The 19658-nt window shown below is 38.7% G+C and overlaps 2 protein-coding genes across 5 annotated transcripts; both read right to left on the bottom strand.

Annotated features, from left to right (window-relative positions):
• Window positions 1–309: 309 nt before the first annotated feature.
• On the bottom strand, window positions 310–12719 carry LOC113095737 (serine/arginine repetitive matrix protein 1-like). 3 transcript variants are annotated; one of them, XM_026261092.1, is made up of 17 exons: window positions 12604–12719; window positions 11812–11901; window positions 11141–11263; window positions 8531–8701; window positions 8279–8373; window positions 7959–8147; window positions 7554–7745; window positions 7328–7444; window positions 6574–6749; window positions 6314–6388; window positions 5905–5991; window positions 5578–5719; window positions 4560–4652; window positions 3732–4472; window positions 3463–3646; window positions 3061–3237; window positions 310–1121 (listed from the first exon to the last, which is right to left on the bottom strand). In XM_026261092.1, exons 1-17 carry the CDS (start codon window positions 12622–12624, stop codon window positions 1011–1013), a joined length of 2784 nt encoding a protein of 927 aa, XP_026116877.1. In that variant the 5' UTR covers window positions 12625–12719; the 3' UTR covers window positions 310–1010. The 3 variants fall into 3 exon arrangements, with proteins under 3 accessions (XP_026116877.1, XP_026116878.1, XP_026116879.1); XM_026261093.1 differs by having other exon boundaries at window positions 310–1114; XM_026261094.1 differs by lacking the exons at window positions 11141–11263; window positions 11812–11901; window positions 12604–12719 and adding an exon at window positions 10708–11065.
• Window positions 12720–13215: 496 nt separating this feature from the next.
• Window positions 13216–19600, bottom strand: LOC113095743 (L-threonine 3-dehydrogenase, mitochondrial). Of its 2 annotated transcripts, XM_026261104.1 has the most exons (9): window positions 19171–19600; window positions 18847–18991; window positions 18101–18143; window positions 17785–17855; window positions 16935–17084; window positions 16596–16768; window positions 15864–15954; window positions 15466–15735; window positions 13216–14766 (listed from the first exon to the last, which is right to left on the bottom strand). In XM_026261104.1, exons 2-9 carry the CDS (start codon window positions 18980–18982, stop codon window positions 14621–14623), a joined length of 1080 nt encoding a protein of 359 aa, XP_026116889.1. In that variant the 5' UTR covers window positions 18983–18991; window positions 19171–19600; the 3' UTR covers window positions 13216–14620. The 2 variants fall into 2 exon arrangements, with proteins under 2 accessions (XP_026116889.1, XP_026116890.1); XM_026261105.1 differs by lacking the exons at window positions 18847–18991; window positions 19171–19600 and adding an exon at window positions 18630–18817.
• Between the last annotated feature and the right edge of the window lie 58 nt (window positions 19601–19658).

The following is a 19658-nucleotide window of genomic DNA, read 5'->3' as shown; positions in this document are numbered from 1 at the left end:
TTTCATCCGTGACTAGTAGTCATTGACTTAAGATTTGTCATTAAGTAAGGCTAAGGTGATGACACAAGATAACATAACACACGTACAGCAGTTGGATCATCATGCGTCATCACCAGACCCGGGACACCACATGCTTTCCACAGAACTTTCCAGACCACAACTGACGAGTAAACATATTTAAAACAACCTGTACGCATCCCTAATGTGATGTATGTAAAGCGGTCTGCATCCAACAATACTGGGTTTGTAATTTAGTCAATTTCGTTTAATTTAAAGGGAATATCAAACTGCATATGTAAAAGGATTTGAGACAATTTTTTTTTTTCATTTTAATGCGACTTTGTTCAAAGCCAGAAATTACTGCAGGGTTCAACAATTTCAAACACAACTTAGGTTACAAAAAATATAAAGCAAAAAAAAAGGATGAAAACAGACTTAACTGATTTGTTCTCATGTGCACATTAGAGCTTAAACACTGCCACAATGCTCAGGTGAACAGAGAGAGCAGCTTTCTGGATTAGCTCTCTGGGCATTTTGGTTTATGGATCATGCACACAAGAGGACAAACACACCAGGGTCTGCTGTCCATGCAAACAAAACTCTCGTAAAAAGTCCTGCTGAAGTGAAGAGAGAATCCATAGGCTAACTTGTACATCATTTACTCAGAACTGCAAGTAAGCTTTTCATTTGTTTCATCGTGACCGTAAAAGCAACACAGGAATTATGAGGGTGGGGTGGGGACTAAAAAAGGTTTGTTTTTGGATAAACGGTTTTTCGACAGTATTTAAGGGTGGAAAAGAGGGCAGAATCTGATGAAGAAACTGCTCAGTCTTTTTCTACATCATAAAACGCCTCAGCAATAAACATGCCCCCCAAAAAAAGTCCAAACAAACAAAAGTCTAGGGAGAATTTTAACAATTTGTACATTCTAAGGCTGAACCAACATCAAACATTTAAAATGCAGAGAGTGGAAGAAAAAGATGGAAATGTGGGATGTGGTGGATATTTCCTCAGGACTGGGATGATGGAGACATCTGGGCCTTCCTCATTGAGCGAAGAGCTTTCTCACGTAGTTGCTTCTCCAGATCATCCAAACTGTCTTCTACTTCACTCTCTGATTCCTTCAGGAAAGGTAGCATTAATTATGTCTGACTCAAGCATAATATTATTTCACAATATAAACACCTTGTAAGATCTTTTCTCTCTAGAGAAGTTCTTCTTGTTAAAGTTGCAGTCAAATGTCTCCAGTCCATTTAGACTACGGTTCAAAACTTTAGGGGTAAACAAAGAAAATCGATCAAAAGTGACAGTAAAGATTTCTAAACAATAGATTTGTTACATTTTGCAAGCGTTTCAAATAAATGCTGTTGTTTCTAACTTTCTGCAAAGAATTCTGAGAAAGTATCACTGTTTCCACAAAAACATTAAACAACACACCTGTTTTCAACATTGATTTAAAATGTTTAAGCACCAAACAAGAATATTAGAATGATTTCTGAATCATGTGACACTGAAGAATGACGTAATGGCCACTGTAAAATGCCATCATAGGAATAAAATACATTTGAAAATAGATTACAATTTATCTTTTCTATTTTAATACCATTTCACAAAATTACTGTTACTACTGTACTTTTGACCAAGTAAATAGCCTTGGTGAGCACTAAAAAAAATAAAAATAAATATGAATTAGAGTTGTTCCGATTCCGATACTAGTATCGGAAATATCTCCGATACCACAACAAATTCTGGCATCGGCATCGGCGAGTACATGAACCCATATACCGATCCGATACCATTTTCTTAAAAAATACCTAGTTATGACCGCAAGCTTTGCCTAACTGCTGCACGGTTCTTCTTCGCTGCTCAAAATGCATTGAAAACACAGGAAGTTGTGCTGTGTTGCCACAAGCAACCCCTGTTTAGAGCAGCGAAGAAGAAATGAAAACGCGTTAGCAGCCCTGATCTATATATGACTGGATCACTCATCACATTCTAAACTGCCAAAAGACAGTGAAGCCGCTTCTATATTATAGATCAGTGGTTAGCAGTATGTCTCTGTAGTACCGGTAGTTACAGACTCTCAAGTATATTCAGTACCGGCAGCTGCGTTCAGTCGCTTCCGTGTAAGTCAAAGCGCAGGGCTCCAGACAGTAGCCGAATATATACTAGTGTCTGTGAATATTAAACTGCAAAATACTATTTAAATATTACTCCCGCAAAATCTACATCTCTGTGGGTGACTGGCACAGATGCGCGAGAGCTCGCTGTTTTGTAGTCTCTGCTGTGTGTCATGAGGACAGGAACGCATAAACCGTCACTTCATGAGAATTTACCGTTTCATTTGAGAATACTGTCATATCATAAACACAGACACTCAAAGATCTTCATGGCAGCCCATTAAAATAAATGTTTGGTTTACATGAGTAAATTGACAATATATAAAGCTACTGTTGTAGCCTACAGTAATAATAATACGTCTCTATAATAATAATAATTATGCCTAGATGGTTGCTTGTTTTTTACTTGTTTTGTTGTAAAGAGATTATCTGATTAATAGATCTTTTTTTATATTCCTAGACTTATTTGTTGCAGTTTTTTTTATACAGTTATATTGTAAAACTTAAATACCTTTTTTAGTTTGCGGTGTTAGATTTTTGGCTGCATTTGAAGTTCTTTTTTGCATATGAAAATAAATACTGTCAAATTCATGTTAGATAATAAAAATACTGTAATAAATACAGTAGTTCACCATGTATTTGTTCATGTTTTATTGAGGGATCTGTCTGAAGCACACCATAAAAAGAATTCTAGCAATTTACACAGGGCTAGTAGTATATACAGCTGTATATACAGATACACACCCAGGTATCGGATCAGTACTCGGTATCGGCCGATACCCTGAGCCCAGGTATCGGAATCGGTATCGGGAAGAGAAAAAGGGTATCGGAACATCTCTAGTATTAATGGATATTAAAAATAGGGATGGATAAAGATACTTTTATATAACCAGACTATTTTATATTGAGTGTTCATACAGCTTTAAAAGTGTAACTTCACCTTTTTCTGGTCAGAGTCTGGCTCTGCTTCCTGTCCGTGTCCTCCTCCTGCCCCTCCACTCTTTTCTTCTCCACTCTTCTCCTTTTTCTGTTTCTTATGCTTCTTGTGCTTCTTCTCTTTCTTGTGTTTCTTTTCTTTCTTCTTTTTCTTCTTCTTACTACCTTCTGCATCAGAGTTCTACAGAACCAACAAAAAGAAAACATTTTGACTTCAAGCTAAATCATTCTATAATCTTAATTATCTTAAATATTTTAATACTGTTTTTAACACCTTTAGCAGTAGTTTTTTCAAAATACAGCTATTTCAATAGAATCCATTTATAAAAAAAATGAACCACTGAACCAAAAACAAATCTAGTTTTAGAAGCTCTCTGGACCCTGGGCTTGGGCTGGTGTGTTGTACCTTGTTAGGTGATGGGCTCGGGGAGACACTGCTGCTCTTTTTGGCAGGTGGAGGTGGAGAACGGCTAGCAGAGCGAGAAGGGGAGACTGAAGCAGGCCGCTTGAGGGCCGTCGGAGCAGGTGGAGGAGAAGCAGATGGTGACCGTGAAACCTGCCTCCTTACTGGTTGGGGGCTCTGAGAACCTCTACAAATTGACCGGAATAGATAGTCATTCAGAGATCATCACTTGTGTTACACAAATAGAGGTGGGGCGCTAAGAGAAAACATACCTCTGAGATTTGCGTGGCTCTGGTGTGCGAGAAACCCTGCGAATGGGTCTGGTACTACTTTGAGACGGGGACGTCTGGCGTCTTTGTCTCTGTGGGGATGAACCAGAGGGGCCGTATCGAGCTGGAGGACTGGAAGACACTCGTGTGCTATGTGCAGAGGGAGAAGAGCGACTATCTCTGCCCCGTTGGGTTGCAGGAGGATTTGGAGAGCTTCTACGGTGGCGGGGTGAAGCAGAGGAGGGTGGAGTACGTCTTTTTCCTGGACTACTGCCACGACTCCGTTTCGGGGATCGAGAGGACCGACGTTTGGCCACAGGAGAGGGAGACCCTCTGCGCTTAGCAACGGGTGAGGGAGACCCTCTGCGCTTAGCAACGGGTGAGGGAGACCCTCTGCGCTTAGCAACGGGTGAGGGAGACCCTCTGCGCTTAGCAACGGGTGAGGGAGACCCTCTGCGCTTAGCAACGGGTGAGGGAGACCCTCTGCGCTTGGACAAAGGTGAAGGAGACCCTCTATGCTTGGACAAAGGTGAAGGAGACCCTCTACGCTTGGACAAAGGTGATGGAGATCCTCTGCGCTTGGACACAGGTGAAGGAGACCCTCTACGCTTGGACACGGGGGATGGAGATCTTCTGCGCTTGGGAGGAGACCCTGATGAGCGTCTCTTTTGAGCTGGGGGAGGGGAGGGACTGTATCGGCGCTGGATTGGGGGAGTGAAGCGCCGGTGAGGTGGAGATGGAGATCTGACACAGGAAGGACAGGAGAAAGGGATTAAGAATGAGTAAAGTCAAAGTCTTCACAACAACAACAAAAACTCAGTTGGACTATACCTGCGTCTTGGGGGAGGAGAGGGTGATCTTCGGCGGCGAACAGGAGAAGGTGAACGATGTCTGCGGCCAGAAGGTGATGGAGAACGCCTCTTTCTGAAAGAAGAGAGAGAGGGAGTCAATCTTTCAGTTGAGAGTGAACGACAGGGCTGGGTATTGATTCTGATTCATAAATTTGCTTACATTTATTGAAATTGATTGAAAATTTAATTATGGAAGGTCACAGAATTTTCCCCATTTTAAATGAATAACAATGTTAATACACATATCAAACAGTGATATGGACTACTGTCTGTGTATATCAAACGGTCAGTGTTTTCAGCCTCTGTCGCCTCATGATGTTAAGATACGAACATGTGTACTTCATCTCCACAACTGCTCAGTCTCTTCATGAGCATTTTACCTTTTGATTTGAGAATAACTATCGTCATATCATATACACAGCAACTGAAAAGTCTTTACAGAAACCCGTCCAAATAGAGGTTCGCTTTAACTTGAAGATATTGTGAAAGAAATAGTTCTGTTGTACATTAGAATGTACATCTCAATGATAATTAAAAAAGACTTTAAAAATAATAATTCCCTATTTTTCTTCCATTTTTTAACTGGTTGTAAGTTCAAGAGTCTTATAATGCAGCCAAATATAAAAATTATTTTTTTGTTTGTTTTTTTTGTTTTTACAAAACCCAAGCAAAGCAATGAGGTTTGTTCTCATAATATAAAGCATGAGCTTCCAACAAACAAACAACAAAAAACAACTTGTTTTTCTGTGTCAAGCAAATCATGTATTACTTCTACAATCTCTATAAGAACTTGTCAGTTTGATTTGACAAACACTGGCATTAAATAAGGGATTATAGGAATCAATAGCGAATACATTTAAGGAATTAATCTGAAAAAATTTGCAAAACAAAATTTGTGCCACTGCCAATACTTTTAGCCACGACTGTAAAGACCTCAGGAGGGTAACCCAATTCAAATGCAAATGTTAAGTACATGCAAATATGATTGATTTTTTTACCTTGGTGATGCATCTCTTTGCCGTCTCCGTGGTGATGCAGGTGAACGGCTCCGCCGCCTTCTGATTTCTCCATTCCTCGCACCTCCCCCCCTATTCGGTCTCCTTGAACCTTCATCTTCAGAGGAAGATGATGAGCCAGAGTCTTAAAGAAAAAAAAAACAACAGTGATTATCAGTTCTAAATCAAACCTCTACTAGAATACATTTTCCACAACCAAAAAGATTCATTATTGCAAGCACAGGTGTGAGAGGAAGTGAAAGAGAGAAGGGAAGGGAAGAAGGGAGGACAAACGTGTGTGTGAGATGGAGCATAAGAAATGGTGGTAACCTGAAGAGGTCTGCTGATTCTGTCTGCGATACTGACGTCGCTGCGGGACAGAATCTGCTGTTGACTCTTTGCCCACCTTCTCCTCCTCTGAAATGCAAAGCAGTGGAGTCCTTCAGTGCCCAAGAAACAGCCATGTGCCCACCATCACACACCCATGATGTGCAAAAACATACAGCGACACACAAACACGCCCATAACATGCACCCTCCCCTCATCGTTTTGATGAACAGAAGAAACTCATGAGCTGCAGAATCTATTACATCAGTTCATCATGTTATTTTTACACACTTCTTGGGCAACACATATTAAAGTATAACAAAAAGCCAGCCAGACAGGGTTCTGTCTAGAAGTCTTGCATATGTATACCTTTCTGACATGCACAAAAACATGTTAAAGAGATAAATCTCACCGGAATCTGATGCATCCGACCGTCTGGGTTTAGGAGAAGGAGAGTCGTTTCTTCCACCAGGCCTGTGCTTCACAGCTGAAATTTTTAGACGCATTACAGTCAGAATCATTTCACTGCCTAATATCCTACAAGCAGCATGGCACTGGAGGAGAACCATTTTTACTTTGATCATAAATAATCAACTATAATCTGAAGTACATTTTAAAATCATCTTTAAATCATTTCAAAAGGCATAACAAAAGTGATTTTGAAAATGTAACCTGAAGGGCTGGTGTCTAGTCCTGAGGGACTACGACCTCGTCTTCTGGAAGGGCTGGAGGGGTCAGAGCGACGTGGAAGTTTTCTGGGTGGGGTAGCTGACCCCCGTTTCCCTGCTCTCTTATGGGGTGAATGAGAGGATGAACTACCAGAGAAGGACCGGGAGCGAGAGCGCCGCCTGATGGACAAACAGGTTCAGGTAAACAACAGTTGACCTAACTTCTAGCAGTTTAAGTGAAAACAGACTGTATCTGTATAAAGTTGAGTAAAAAGAAGAGTAAAAGACATGAGAACATCATTGTGGCTTAACACCACCGTTTACCGTTTTTTTTTTTTTTATACCACCGTTTACCGTTGTAAATGTTTTTAAAAGGCTTATGCTCATCCATCGTGGATTTGATAAAAAAAATACAGTAAAAACCTTAATATTAGGAAACAATTAAAAATTCTCTCTTTTAAACATTTTGAAATGTTATTTATTCCTGTGATGGAAAATCAGTCTCATGATCTTTCAGAAATTATTCTAATATGCTGATTTGGTCCTCAAGAAACATTTCTTATTAGAATCAAGCAGAGCTGCTAAATATTTTCGTGGAAACAGTGATACCTTTTTTTTTTAAATTAACATTCTTCTTCAAAGAACAGCATTTATTTGCAATTTTAACTTCTTGTAACAATTATAAGTCTTAAATGTCAATTTATGCATCGTGGCTACATAAAAGTACTATTTTTATAAAAATAAAAAAAATTCCTGACCTGCGGACAGGTGAACGGCTACGTCTATGCCTAGAGGGCGGTTGCCGTCTAGGAGGGCTCCTACGTCTTGGAGAGATTCGCCTCCTGGGACTAGTTCTGCGACGAGGAGAGAAAGACCTAGAGGCAGAGACATTAGCTTAACTCCTAGTTCGATCACATTAGCAGATAAACAAAAGGAACTAGGATAAGAAATCACATGGCTTTCACCATCAGAGACAAGACTAACCTAGAGCGGGATCGAGGTCGTCTACGAGAACGAGGTGAACGGGAGCGGTGGTGTGGGCGATCTCTACGTCCACCCTTCTCTCTGTCTCGGTCTCTAGGTTTGGGCTTGTCTTCCGATTTGGATATTTTATCTGGAGAAGACTCTTTCACAGCCTCAGACACGGAGTCTGGCTTCATTTCACCCACTAGATCACTGACAAATAGAATGGATCAAAATCAATGAATAAAATACATCCTGCAGAAAGGCAGTTTTATGCACTATTTTCAGTAAAATAAAGTCACTCCTTGAGGCCCAAAATGGAATTTACACGAAAGAACATTTCTGATTTTCTAAACAAAGTTCTTTTATTGTCAAAAGTCTAATATATTAGGAGGCCATTGTGCAACGTCAGGTTTCCACAGTTACCTAGTAGAGGAAGCCTCCTGAACAAGCGGCTCTGGTTTGGAGCTCTCTGATTGGTCCGGTTCTTGCTTTGGTTCTTCTTTATGATTGAGTGGACTGGAAGGCGGCGAGCCAGCCGGGCTCAGTTTTCGGCGAGGAGATCGAGAGGGACTGGGCTTACGGTCACGCTTCACAGGAGAGCGGGACTTCCTCCTGGGAACAATGGTCAACCAGAAAAAAAAAAGCAGTTAAGCACAAGGCCAATTTAAAATATCCTTTATTTACAATGGCAAACGTGCCAAATAGCCATTTCACTCAAGTTTCATGTTGACTGACTAACCAACCTTTTAGGGCTTTTTGACTGAGCTCTTTCTTTGCTCTCCTTCTCTCTTTTATCTTCATCTATTTTTTTCAGAGAGGCAAGTTTCTCCTGTTCGATCTGAACATCAAAGATAAGAAAAACTTAAACACTCAACTTGTAGTATACAAACATGTTGTACACATACAATCATACAAACACAACCACATTAACCCAATCAAAATCCAACCAATAAAACCCAATCACAATCAGTATGCAGCTTCTTGCTCTTCGTCACCTGTCTCTGTTTGATCTCCTCTTTCTTCTGCTCCAGGAAGGCAGATGGAATACCAGCGATGTTCTCCTGGGCGCTTAGCAACAGCGGCCAGAGGTCTTTCATGAACTCTCGAGCGTTCTTCCCATTCAGAAACCCAGTCAAATTAATCTGCATCATCTTTCCATCTGGATTCTGCAACACAAACAGCAGAGAGGAAGAAAGAGGGGAAGAAACCAAGCAGTTAATACTGACACAGAACCATAGTGCTGAGCTCTGAAAGTCTACCTACACCTTCCCTTCCTGAACATAAGTAAACAGCTGCTTTTCATCAAGAGCCCAGTACCAGCGGGCCTCAAAAATGTCTCAAAACCAACAGCTGAATGTTATTCTTACTAATAGACCAACTGTATAAAGGGAACAAAAACACTTCTAAAATGAATAAACTGCCTTTAAAGCATGCATTACATGTATAAATGTTATCATCTGAACTGAGATGTACCCTCCCAGTTCACATTGCCTCGTCAAGGAGCAATAAGACCCTCCCCCACCACTAGGGCTGTCTCTTCCTGTGCAATATCAAACTCCTGAGAGATAGAAACATTACAGTCCACAAACAGAGTGCATCAAAACCCCACAAAGCAAGAACAGTCCCGTTGTCTTCGGTGTGAGTGGCGCAGGCTCTGTGGGCTGGGGGGGGCGGAGAAAGGCGCTCCATTGGCTGGCCTCCGCCTCACTACTGCATCACACTCAATCACCTTGAGTTTAATGCTATATCATTTATCTAAATTGCAAGAAACGAACAAGCAATAATGAGTACACAAGGCATGGAAAACTCTTTATTTACAACAAATGAAGAGGAAAATAAATCTATAAGATCCATGTGCTAAGGACAGGGGTGCTGAGTCACGCTCCTGAAGATGTACGTTATACCAGAGTTTAGACATAAGAATAGGGTTGGACCCTGAATTTTGCAATAAAGTAGATCTCCAAGAGCAGGACTGAGCACCCGGTGTTCTAAAATGATTTAAACAAATGCTTCTGGTCCAATACAGGTTAAGCTCCAATGACAGCATCTGAGGAATAACTTAAGTGCTTTCCATGTTTTTTTAGACCAAGGACTCAAAATAATGATTCGTTTGCATCCTTCAGCATTATATATATATAAAAATACATATACACACATTTTTTTTTTTTTTTTTGGTAAACCCTAAAACAGTGGTTCTCTGTCCAAAGGCCTACCCATATTGGCCATATTAGCGGAGATATTGCCTCTGGTGTCTGTGACTATGACAATGCAGCTTTTTTTCAAACTTTTGAGTTTTTATGTTCAATTAATAAAACTATTAATTTTGTGATTCTATAAGATGTAAAATTCAAAAAAATTTTCTTAAAAATTATTGGAGGAAAGATTTAAATTTACGAATTTATTTTGAGATTTCTTTAAATTTTTTCAATAATTAAGTCATCAAGTGTCCCCTGTGGCAGTTTGCAGAGACCCCGATCCTTTTTGAGAACCTTTGCCCTTAAAGCAAAGTAAAGGATAACTTAATTATTTTTTTAGGAACCTGATATTACTCCACAAATGCTGTTGATCAAAACGTATCCTGTACTGATCCTGAAGAATTACTTTAAGATATTGTATGGCTATGCCATTACAAAAACTGAAAGCACCTCTTTATTTATGAGAATAAAGAAAAACCTTCATCATAAGAATCATTAATAGGAGCAAATACCTCTCTGGAATCCCAGTGAAAGTTTCCTGAAAATAAAATCTTTAGAAACTAAAACAGTGAATAATAAACCGAGCTTAGCTAAACTGATAAAAAACGCAAAATGTCACGTGTCTCTCGTTTTTTTTTTTTTTTTTTTTTGCACAAATGCACAATCATACAAAAAACCTAATGAATAGTTAAATAACTGATAGTACAGCTAGTCACTGAGACGGAGAATAATAACATGTACTGACTAATAAATTCCATTTAAATAAAATAACCATCTTTAACCAAAGTCGTGCTGCGCTGTCATCTCACATGCAATGTAATTTTCTTACTCTTTTTAATCTTTAATGGTTTTATTTCATTTTGGTAATCAAAAAATGGTAATCAGGCCTTTGTGTTTAAAATAAGAAAAGAAAGGCACGAATGATAAAGCTGAAATGACTACCACTGGCACAATGTCAAGCCCTGCTTAAAACTCACCTCAAAAAATAAAGCTCATCATCAAGGGAGAGTTGGATTCAGAGAGACTTTGGGCTCGGGTGAGATCTAATTAGGAGTTGGTGCTATACTTCAGATGCAAGGAATAAGATCCATATTGGTTCAGGCCTTTTAAATCATAAATCACATCAACATTAGAACATTGCTGTTCAGAAGGAATGGTGTCACAAATCATGTCTAAAGAGAGAGAATATCATTTTTACCCGCTTTCCTGTCTTTTTAAAACCAGACAGACACTTAAAGACTGTGATGTTAGATGTTTTCAGCTGTTACATCTACACATGGCAAATGTTTCAAATAACTGTCAGCACTGATCTTCAAACCTTCTCTCATCCTCCCAAAGAACAAAACACATCTAATATATAACTGCAGCATGTGTGAATGGACAATGGGAAAGAGCAGAGCGGGCGTCTACCTTTTCCTCCAGCTGGTTGAAGACAAATTCGATGACAACATCATCCTCAAAGCCAAGGATCTCCGTCACACGCTGGGTTATCCAGGGCTTCACGACCTCCAGGTTGACCTTGGTCATGTCCACCTAATAACGAATTATAAAACAATCATGAACACCTGAATCATGAAGTCCTAATCCTTCTAAACTCTATCATCATTTCTGAGCAGAGGTGCTCTCCTTAAAATTATATTTGGAAACTGGGATAATTGTTCTACAAGGAATCTTTGATGAATAGAACAGCGTTTATTTGAAATAGAAAACTTTTTTAAAAACCGTTATTGTCCCTTTAGAGCAATTTAATGCAAGAGTGATGAATAAAAGTATTGTTTATTTTATTTTAAGTTCCCGTTCAATTTTTGTTTCTTTAATACTGGTTAGACATAAAATAGACATAAAATACACTTAAATACAAAATGCAAGTTAATTTTTAACTTGAAATATTTAATTTGAAATAGAAAACTTTTGCAACAAACTAAACTGACACATTTGAGCAATTTAATGCATGAGTGTTTTTTTTATTTGAAAGAATTTTTTTAATTTTTTTTAATTTAGGGAACCTCAATATGCAGCACATTTATGGTAACAACGTGTTATGAACACATTTGCGCAACAAATATTTCCATATTTTCTACCTTCTTCTCCAGACATTCTGCAAACTTCAGTTGCTTCAAAAGTTTCTTGTGTTTGTTGCTGAAGCGGTTATCCTGCTCCGCACTGGTGCCCTGAAACAAGAAAAATTCACAATTAAAACAATATATTATACAAGAAATTCTAATTTTCTATGGTTAATATATAATTTCCAGTATGAGACAGAAAATAAACTGAATTCCTTCACCATTTGAGTAGGACATTGACACGGGTGTAATATATAACGTACATATTCACACATAAATCTTCTATTCCATTAGTATACCACATTATTATTGAATTTTCTTCCCTTTGTCTTATTTAAATGTTATTTCTCTTCTCAATGTCATACATGTATGAATGGTTGTACTAAGAGTTCCTAAAAAAAATCCATGTGTCTGCACACATTTGGCGAAGAAAGCTCATTCTGACTCTGACGGCTTGCTCTCGTACAAGAACACGGAATTTGTCGGGCTGGTTTTCGGTTTCAGCATGTATTTTAATTCATCTAACTTTACGCAAACCAGAGTACATCATGTTATAGTGGAATTTATCTGTAAGAATAAGAGTGATACTGTGAAATTCAACGCGCTGGGTTCCTTAAATCCGTTGTTCCTGTTTAATCTGTTGAGTATGGTCAGGTCCTCACACGCAGCCGCCATTACAGCCGCACTCCAATAAACATACGAAATACAGCCTTAAAACAACCAACTAATCAACCAACTGATGAATAACGCGTGTAAAACAACGTATTTGACGTTTATATTGCGATAGCTGTAAAAGAATATAATACTTACGCGGAAAAACCCCGCGTCCATTTCTATCGTGTATCAATATGGCACGATGTCCCACAATCCACTGCGGCAGCTTCAACCTCACTTCCGTTCTTCTTCTTCTTTAACGTTTAATGGCGGTTATAAAAACCAGCTTTGGTGCATATTTCGCCACCTACTGGGATGGAGTGTGAGGCATTGATATCAGAAGTAAACAGGAGGGGGGGGGGGATAATAAAAAAAAAAAACTTTGGAAAATAACTTTTTTTGGTATTACTACCACCTACCCTACCTTTCTATATTCTCTTATATAAATTTGGTTGCTTTAAAAAAAAACAAGAGCTTCATGTCCTTTGTAAAAACTATTAAGTATATTCAGCAAAGTTAAAGAATTTATGCCAACAGAAATTAAATAGTTTTTTCCTCACTTCCATTTTCTGTTCAAAGCTAATAAATACTACCTTCAACGTTTGTTTGTTTTTTCTCAGTTTTTTATTTAGTGTCATAATGTTTCATAATATACTGAACTGATCATAATAATATAAAACAAAATGTATTTCATTTTATGTTTGTGAGTTTATTATTTGTGACTACAGCAGAGGTCACAATGAACAGAGACATACATAGACGGTTTGCTGTATTAAAGCCATTTATTTGACATACACTGCAATTTTCCACCAGTTCTTTTTGAGATTCGTTAACAACTTTTGAGGTTAAATGATAAGTAAAAATGAAGGCAATTTCAACTTTTAACACTGAAATCACACTTGCTTTTGGAAGAAAGGTGAGTCATTATATATGTTGTCTTATATATCTTAAACATCTCATATGTTGATTAGTCTTTTTTATTTGTCTGCACCAGTAAACTATACAGAAGGCAGACTAAGATTTTCAGATGGGCCGAAGCCAAATAACACCCCCCTTACTACTGATTTATCCAGTAGTTTTGCTGTTCTGGGTAAACCAAAAATGTGTAAAAAAACTCTTAACAGTGTATAATAATACATCAGCAATGCTGAGTGATTAAGTACTTAATTCACACCACCAAACTATCCATTGTGAACCCAGAGCCCTTTGATAACTGTCTCTAAATAAATAGCCAATACAGACAATAGTGGGTTTAACAGAACCCAAAATTCAGGCACCTGTGATTTCCTCAGCGATCGCAGCTGGGACAAAGGTAATCTTTTGGTTCACACTAAAGGTAGTAGTGGTTTAAAGTATTTTCTGCCCATGGCTGTGTTCAAACTGAGACCATCCCTCTTGTGCACAATATAAGGGGTAGTCAGGAGCACAGAGTGAGGTGTCTATCTTCTTATTGTATTTGTACGAATGGAGCATCTATGGAGTCAAAATTCAACCCTTGCCAAAGAGAATGGTATGTTTGGTTAGGATTAGAAAGCAGTGTTATAACAACTAGTTATAACATCAGATCCCAGAAAGTGTTGAAGGGGAGGTTCGGGACGGGGCAGATTTTTTCTTGGTGCTGACCTTGTTATTTTAATACAGTGCATGGGTTTTTCTGAAATAATTAAATTACAGTTCTAGCTATAATGTGTGCAATGTTCCATGGTGCCGCTATGGTTTCTGAACCCCCTGTTGACTCAGTCTCCCTCCGCAATCGTGTTCCGTGGGGCTTGGGGTCCCCCTTGGTAAAAAATCATGTTCCGGGCTCCCTCTCACTCGTTAGGACCTTGGAATCGTCCTTACCTCCAGCCCCCTTACAGCACCACTGGCAATGCTATTATTTTATTATTATTATACTGTATTCAGCAGCATTTTGTTGTTTCCTTGTTTTTCCCTGTCCTGTGACAACTTAAAAACTATGTAAGAACAGATCACAGAGAAGAAAAGACAGAGTCTCCTGAGTGGTGAGAGAATGTGGGTTTCACTGTTGGTTTACATGTTTTCTTCACAAGCATACTGTTCAGCTGACGGAAGGTCCTGGTCTAAAGAAATAGCAACCAAATTTGAGATCGATGAGTTTGGAATATACTGGAAAGATGCCGGTGATCTGTGTTCCAGTCCCTGAGAAGACCTGCTAGCTGACAGGTAGTCCTGCATTGTTTTTTTTTTCACGGATGGAGGCCAGCATGTCTGTGACCAGCTCTGACAGGCCATACGCAGGCTTCCAGCCCCAGTCCTGACGTGCGTTCGAGTCATCAAACCGCACTGGCCAGCTGTCCGCTATTAATTGAACATTACATTGTATGAGTTTTTCATTTCATTTTTCAAGAAGAACATATACAGATAGACAATGACCAAGATAGGTATTATTTCTACAGTTAACTACGAACATTAATATTAAAGGAATAATTGCTGGAAATATACTCAGCATCAGACCATCCAAGATGTAGATGAGTTTGTTTGTTCAGTTTAATTGATTTGCTAAAATTCAGCATTACATCAATAGGTGCCATCAGAATGAGTTCAAACAGCTGATATAAACATCCCAATAATTTACAAGTAATCCATGTGACTCCCATCCAAATTAATTAATTTCTTGTGAAGTACAACAGTCCTCTATCCAAAATATTGTTTTCTCCAGTGAAAAGTTGATACTTCATGATGGATATGTTTCTTGAAAACAAAAACACAAATGCTTCACAAGACTTTAACTGATAGACTGGAGTCATGTGGATTATTGTGATGTTTTTACCAGATGTTTGGGCTCGTTCTGACGGCACCCATTCACTGCAGAGGATCCACTGGTGAGTAAGTGATGTTAAATCTCTTTAAATATGTTCCAAATAAACAAACAAACTCATCTATATCTTGGATGGCCTGTGGGTGAGAACATTTTCAGAAATGTTTCCATCTTTGGTGATCTATGGTGGTTACAAAATGATTTCAAAAGGACATTCTTTCACTCACTGCTGTTCTTACCAATAGTCTGGCGGATGGTGTCAGGATTGTATGTGACCCTCAAGTTGGGCAGGTGTTTGCGAATCTCCTCCGCCACTTCTTCAGGTGTGAAGCTCATAGCTGCGATGTTGTAAGTGCGCAGGGAAAGTTGGCTTTCAGGGGCCTGCATAAACTCAATGGTGGCCCTGTGGCAGTCAGATATGTGCATCATGGGAAGCCTTGTGTTGGAGCGCAAGTAACATTCATGGTGGCCGGAGCTGAGGGCATCGTGAAATATCTGGACAGCATAATCTGAGGAAAAGAGGGTGTATACAGTAAGGTCAGAATAGTGTGTTGTTTACTGCGAGTAAATGACAAAGCTATGAATGTACAGCTAATGATTGTGTCTTTAAGTGAGAAAATGCAGGATGGCTGGCTACCAGTAGTGCCTCCTCCTGGCTTGCTGTGGGCAGAAACAACTCCTGGGTATCGCAAGCATCGGAAATCCAGGCCATATTTATGGTGGAGATACTGATCCAATCAAAACACAGTTAGGATGTTGGCATTTCAGAATTAGATTGCATGTAAGGGATAAACATTTCTCGTTAAGCTTATGAAGCATATTTACAATAAACGTTTACACAAATTATAATTTTCAATTATTATGATCATACTATTAATATAAATTAATATAGGACTGCTAACAGGATTAAGCACACTACACCAGTCAAAATTTTGGAATGTTTCTCAAAGATGCCTTATATGCACACCAAGGTAATATTGAACTGTTTCTATTCTAACATATTTTAAAAAGCAAAGATAAACCATTACTTCATTGTCACATGATCCCTCAGAAATCATGCTAATATGCTTATATTTATCAAGACACGTTTTATGGCACATTATCAATGTAGAAAACATTTTTGCTGATTGAGACCATCCTGCACGGCCATTTAAATGTTTGGGGTAAGTAAGATTCAAAAAGAAATGAATACTTTAATTCAGCAAGGACATATTAAATTGATCAAAAGTGAGTGTAGACATTTAAAACTTTACAAATTAATGTTGCTCACAGAACTTTCTACTCATCAAAGGCTTCTTTCAAAAACATCCAAATAAGCATGAAAATAATGTCCCCAGAATAGTTAAAACATGAAAACATAAATCTTTACTTCCCCCATCAGCTCTGCATGGACTTTGGAAACCCCATAAATGGTGCGGGGTCTCTGGATACAGAGGTCAGGTGCTGGATCACGGGGAGATGAAGGGCCGAATGCTCCGATGGTACTCGGCACAAACAGTCGCAAGCAGTTCTCCAGAGCCAGATCTAACACATTATGTAGACCTAAAGAAAGAGGAGTGGGGGGAGGAGAAGAGGAGATAAGGACAAGGGCAACAGGAGAAGGACAGAATGTGGGACGTCACGGATATTGGAAACCTTACATTGTAAAAATTATATAGGAAATCATATAACATAAACACGTAAAACATGTTTGACTTAATTTTCCCACCTGTGATATTGATGGTGCGGGCAAGAGCCACGTTAGCTTCCCCGATAGCACTGAGTAATGCGCTGTAATGCACCAGCCAGGTGATTCTGTTATTCACAACCAGCTCCCTCAGGTTTTTATAGTCCAGCACATCAGCATATACAAATGGACCTTTAAGGGGGATCACCAATCAGACATTGGAATTTAAATGAGAGGTTTATTCTACTTCAGAATAGGAGTGAAATGTGACTGAAATGTAGGCAACAATTTAAAATAAATTTCAACTCATTAAAATCAGGAACCAATAAATTTGACAGCATTTTTAGTGTGAATCTAAGTTAATACAGGTTTGTCTATTATTGTTAATTCATAAATATACTATTGCTTATAGTTAAATTTATAGTTTGAAATACAGTTCAAAAGTTGGAGTTGTTACACATTTTTAATTTTTTTATTTTTAAAGTCTCTTATGCTCACCAAGGCTGCATTTATTTGATCAAAAATACAGTACATGAAAATCTGAATTTTCAGCAGCCATTACTCCAATCTTCAGTGTCACATTATCCTCGAGAAACTTTTTGATTCATCTAAAGTATCGTTGCTTAATAAAAAAAGGATTTATTTAAAAAAAGAAAGTAAATGTCATTAGCCGATGTTAACATATGTTAACTTATTGTACACTGTTACCGAAATGTATTTGGAGATTTGAAATACTGTAAGTAAAAATAAATAAATAAAAAACTCGAGTCAGTTTAAATGGCAAAAAAGTCAGTTTATGGCACCACACTCTACATGTGGCTCTATATATGTTGCAAATGATGCAACCGTCTGTCCATATCAGAGCTGTACATCTCTCTCAGTGTCTACATACCCATGTTATAAACTTCAGTGGGAGGCCTCCTAATGTCCGACAGAATGATGTTTTCCTTTCCATACTGCTTCCTGATGTAAAAGGAATTCAATGTTATTAATAATTCAATTAAATAAACAACAAGAGAGAAATTATCTTTCAGTTTTTACAGAATTATAAAGAATCTGCCTCAGAAAATTAAAAAAAAAGCTTACAGCAAACATCTATGCAAAGACCAGGCAAATATCCAATCTATGCAAAGTTGCAAAAACTGTGTGTTCTGGAGTCCGATTTCAAATTTCTCCCATGCAACTCATTTTTTCAGCTGTTCACTAACCTCAGCATTTGAGCTAGTCCAACTCCAAGCTGTCCCAAGCCACCTTTAACAGGAGAAAAACACTATGGAATTAAACACACCACAGCAGCAAACATTTAACAACCAGAAACTTCCCCACTCACAAAGCCGCAAATGAGCACCAAGTAAGCTGAATAAATTCCCTAAATCTAAATATGAATTAAAAATGTTACTGCATTATTATTAAAATGAAAACACCTATACTGGAGGACAGAGGTACAGTAAATGCACAATAAAAGAAAAACATGATACCATACATAATGCGTGATCAACTCCAGTAGACAACTAAAAAAAGCATAGAATATTGTACAGTAATTTGGTTACGCACTCAGGACTCATATGACACCGTTTGTAGTGTGTCTGCAAATCAGTGCACATGCAAATGAAGTAAGCACGCAAAAATGACAGTGGCAGTTTCGAAAACAGGCCTAAGTCATTTTAAATAAGCTCCGTGATTGCTGTTGTCTAGACATTTTTCAGCTCCACTTCGACCGACAATCTATTTACTCACTCTGTTGCACAAGCATAAAACAGCCGCGCGCTCCATTGTGAGCACGCGGGGCGCTTTTAACGCTGTTTATTCCCAACCTATTGTCATGGCGATCAATAGGATTGTCTCTTACTAGGCACGGAAAACAAACACAGAAGACGTGACGCAAGAGAGATATTTACACCAAAACACTACAGTTTGTCACACGTTATTTAAGCAGCTGGGAAGCAGATGGCACCTGTGATGAGGACTCGAGGACAGTCCGTGGGAGGCTCGGAGGACTCGTTGCTCGGCCATCGGTTGATCTGACGCGGCGATAAACTCATGCCGCGAACCGAAAAACCTTTGCACAACGAGCGGACACCTGACAGCATGTCATTTATCTGTCAGTGAATAAACATATCAGTTTATTCAGATATTCAGAAAGAACACATCATAACAATTGTACTTTTTAGTTTTCGCTAAACTGAGGGCCAAGTCATTATTTCATCTTTAAAAGTGAATTGACTGATACACGAAAAATATGTAAAGCAGTAGCTCAGGAAAAAGCGCATTATCTCACCTTGAGCTTGTCAAAACTTGAAATCCGTGACGATGTGAACCCCTTGTCTTGCACCAAAATCACAACATTGCTGTGGTGTATCCGGAAGTGGACAATTAAGTAAATAAGTGCTGATAAAAGGGATTTTCATGGTATTTAACCGTTAGAATTAAGAGATTACGGTCCGATTGGTTGCCAGAAAAGCGCATCGAATGACCATTGGATAAACACGCTACCGGAGCAGAGAATGCTGGGAAATGTAGTTTTATCTTGCGGTGTCCATTAGCGCTACAAGAGGGCAAACTTGCTGACGGGTTGCCCACTCCGGATATATATTGTGTAGGTGAGTTTAGCTGAGCTGGGGCTTTACCCTAATGGCTTCAATGGCTGGTGAAATGTTATTGTTTGTATGTGCGCGTGCGCAGATAGCACTTTTTAATAACCAAATTTCATATTGAAAATGTAAGTATTTAAATATAATGTCAAACATTTCAAATAACAAATATAAT

Source organism: Carassius auratus, unplaced genomic scaffold (genome assembly GCF_003368295.1).
Source record: "Carassius auratus strain Wakin unplaced genomic scaffold, ASM336829v1 scaf_tig00215781, whole genome shotgun sequence".
Classification (NCBI taxonomy): Eukaryota; Metazoa; Chordata; class Actinopteri; order Cypriniformes; family Cyprinidae; genus Carassius; species Carassius auratus.
This window is presented reverse-complemented; position numbering and strand designations above follow the sequence as displayed.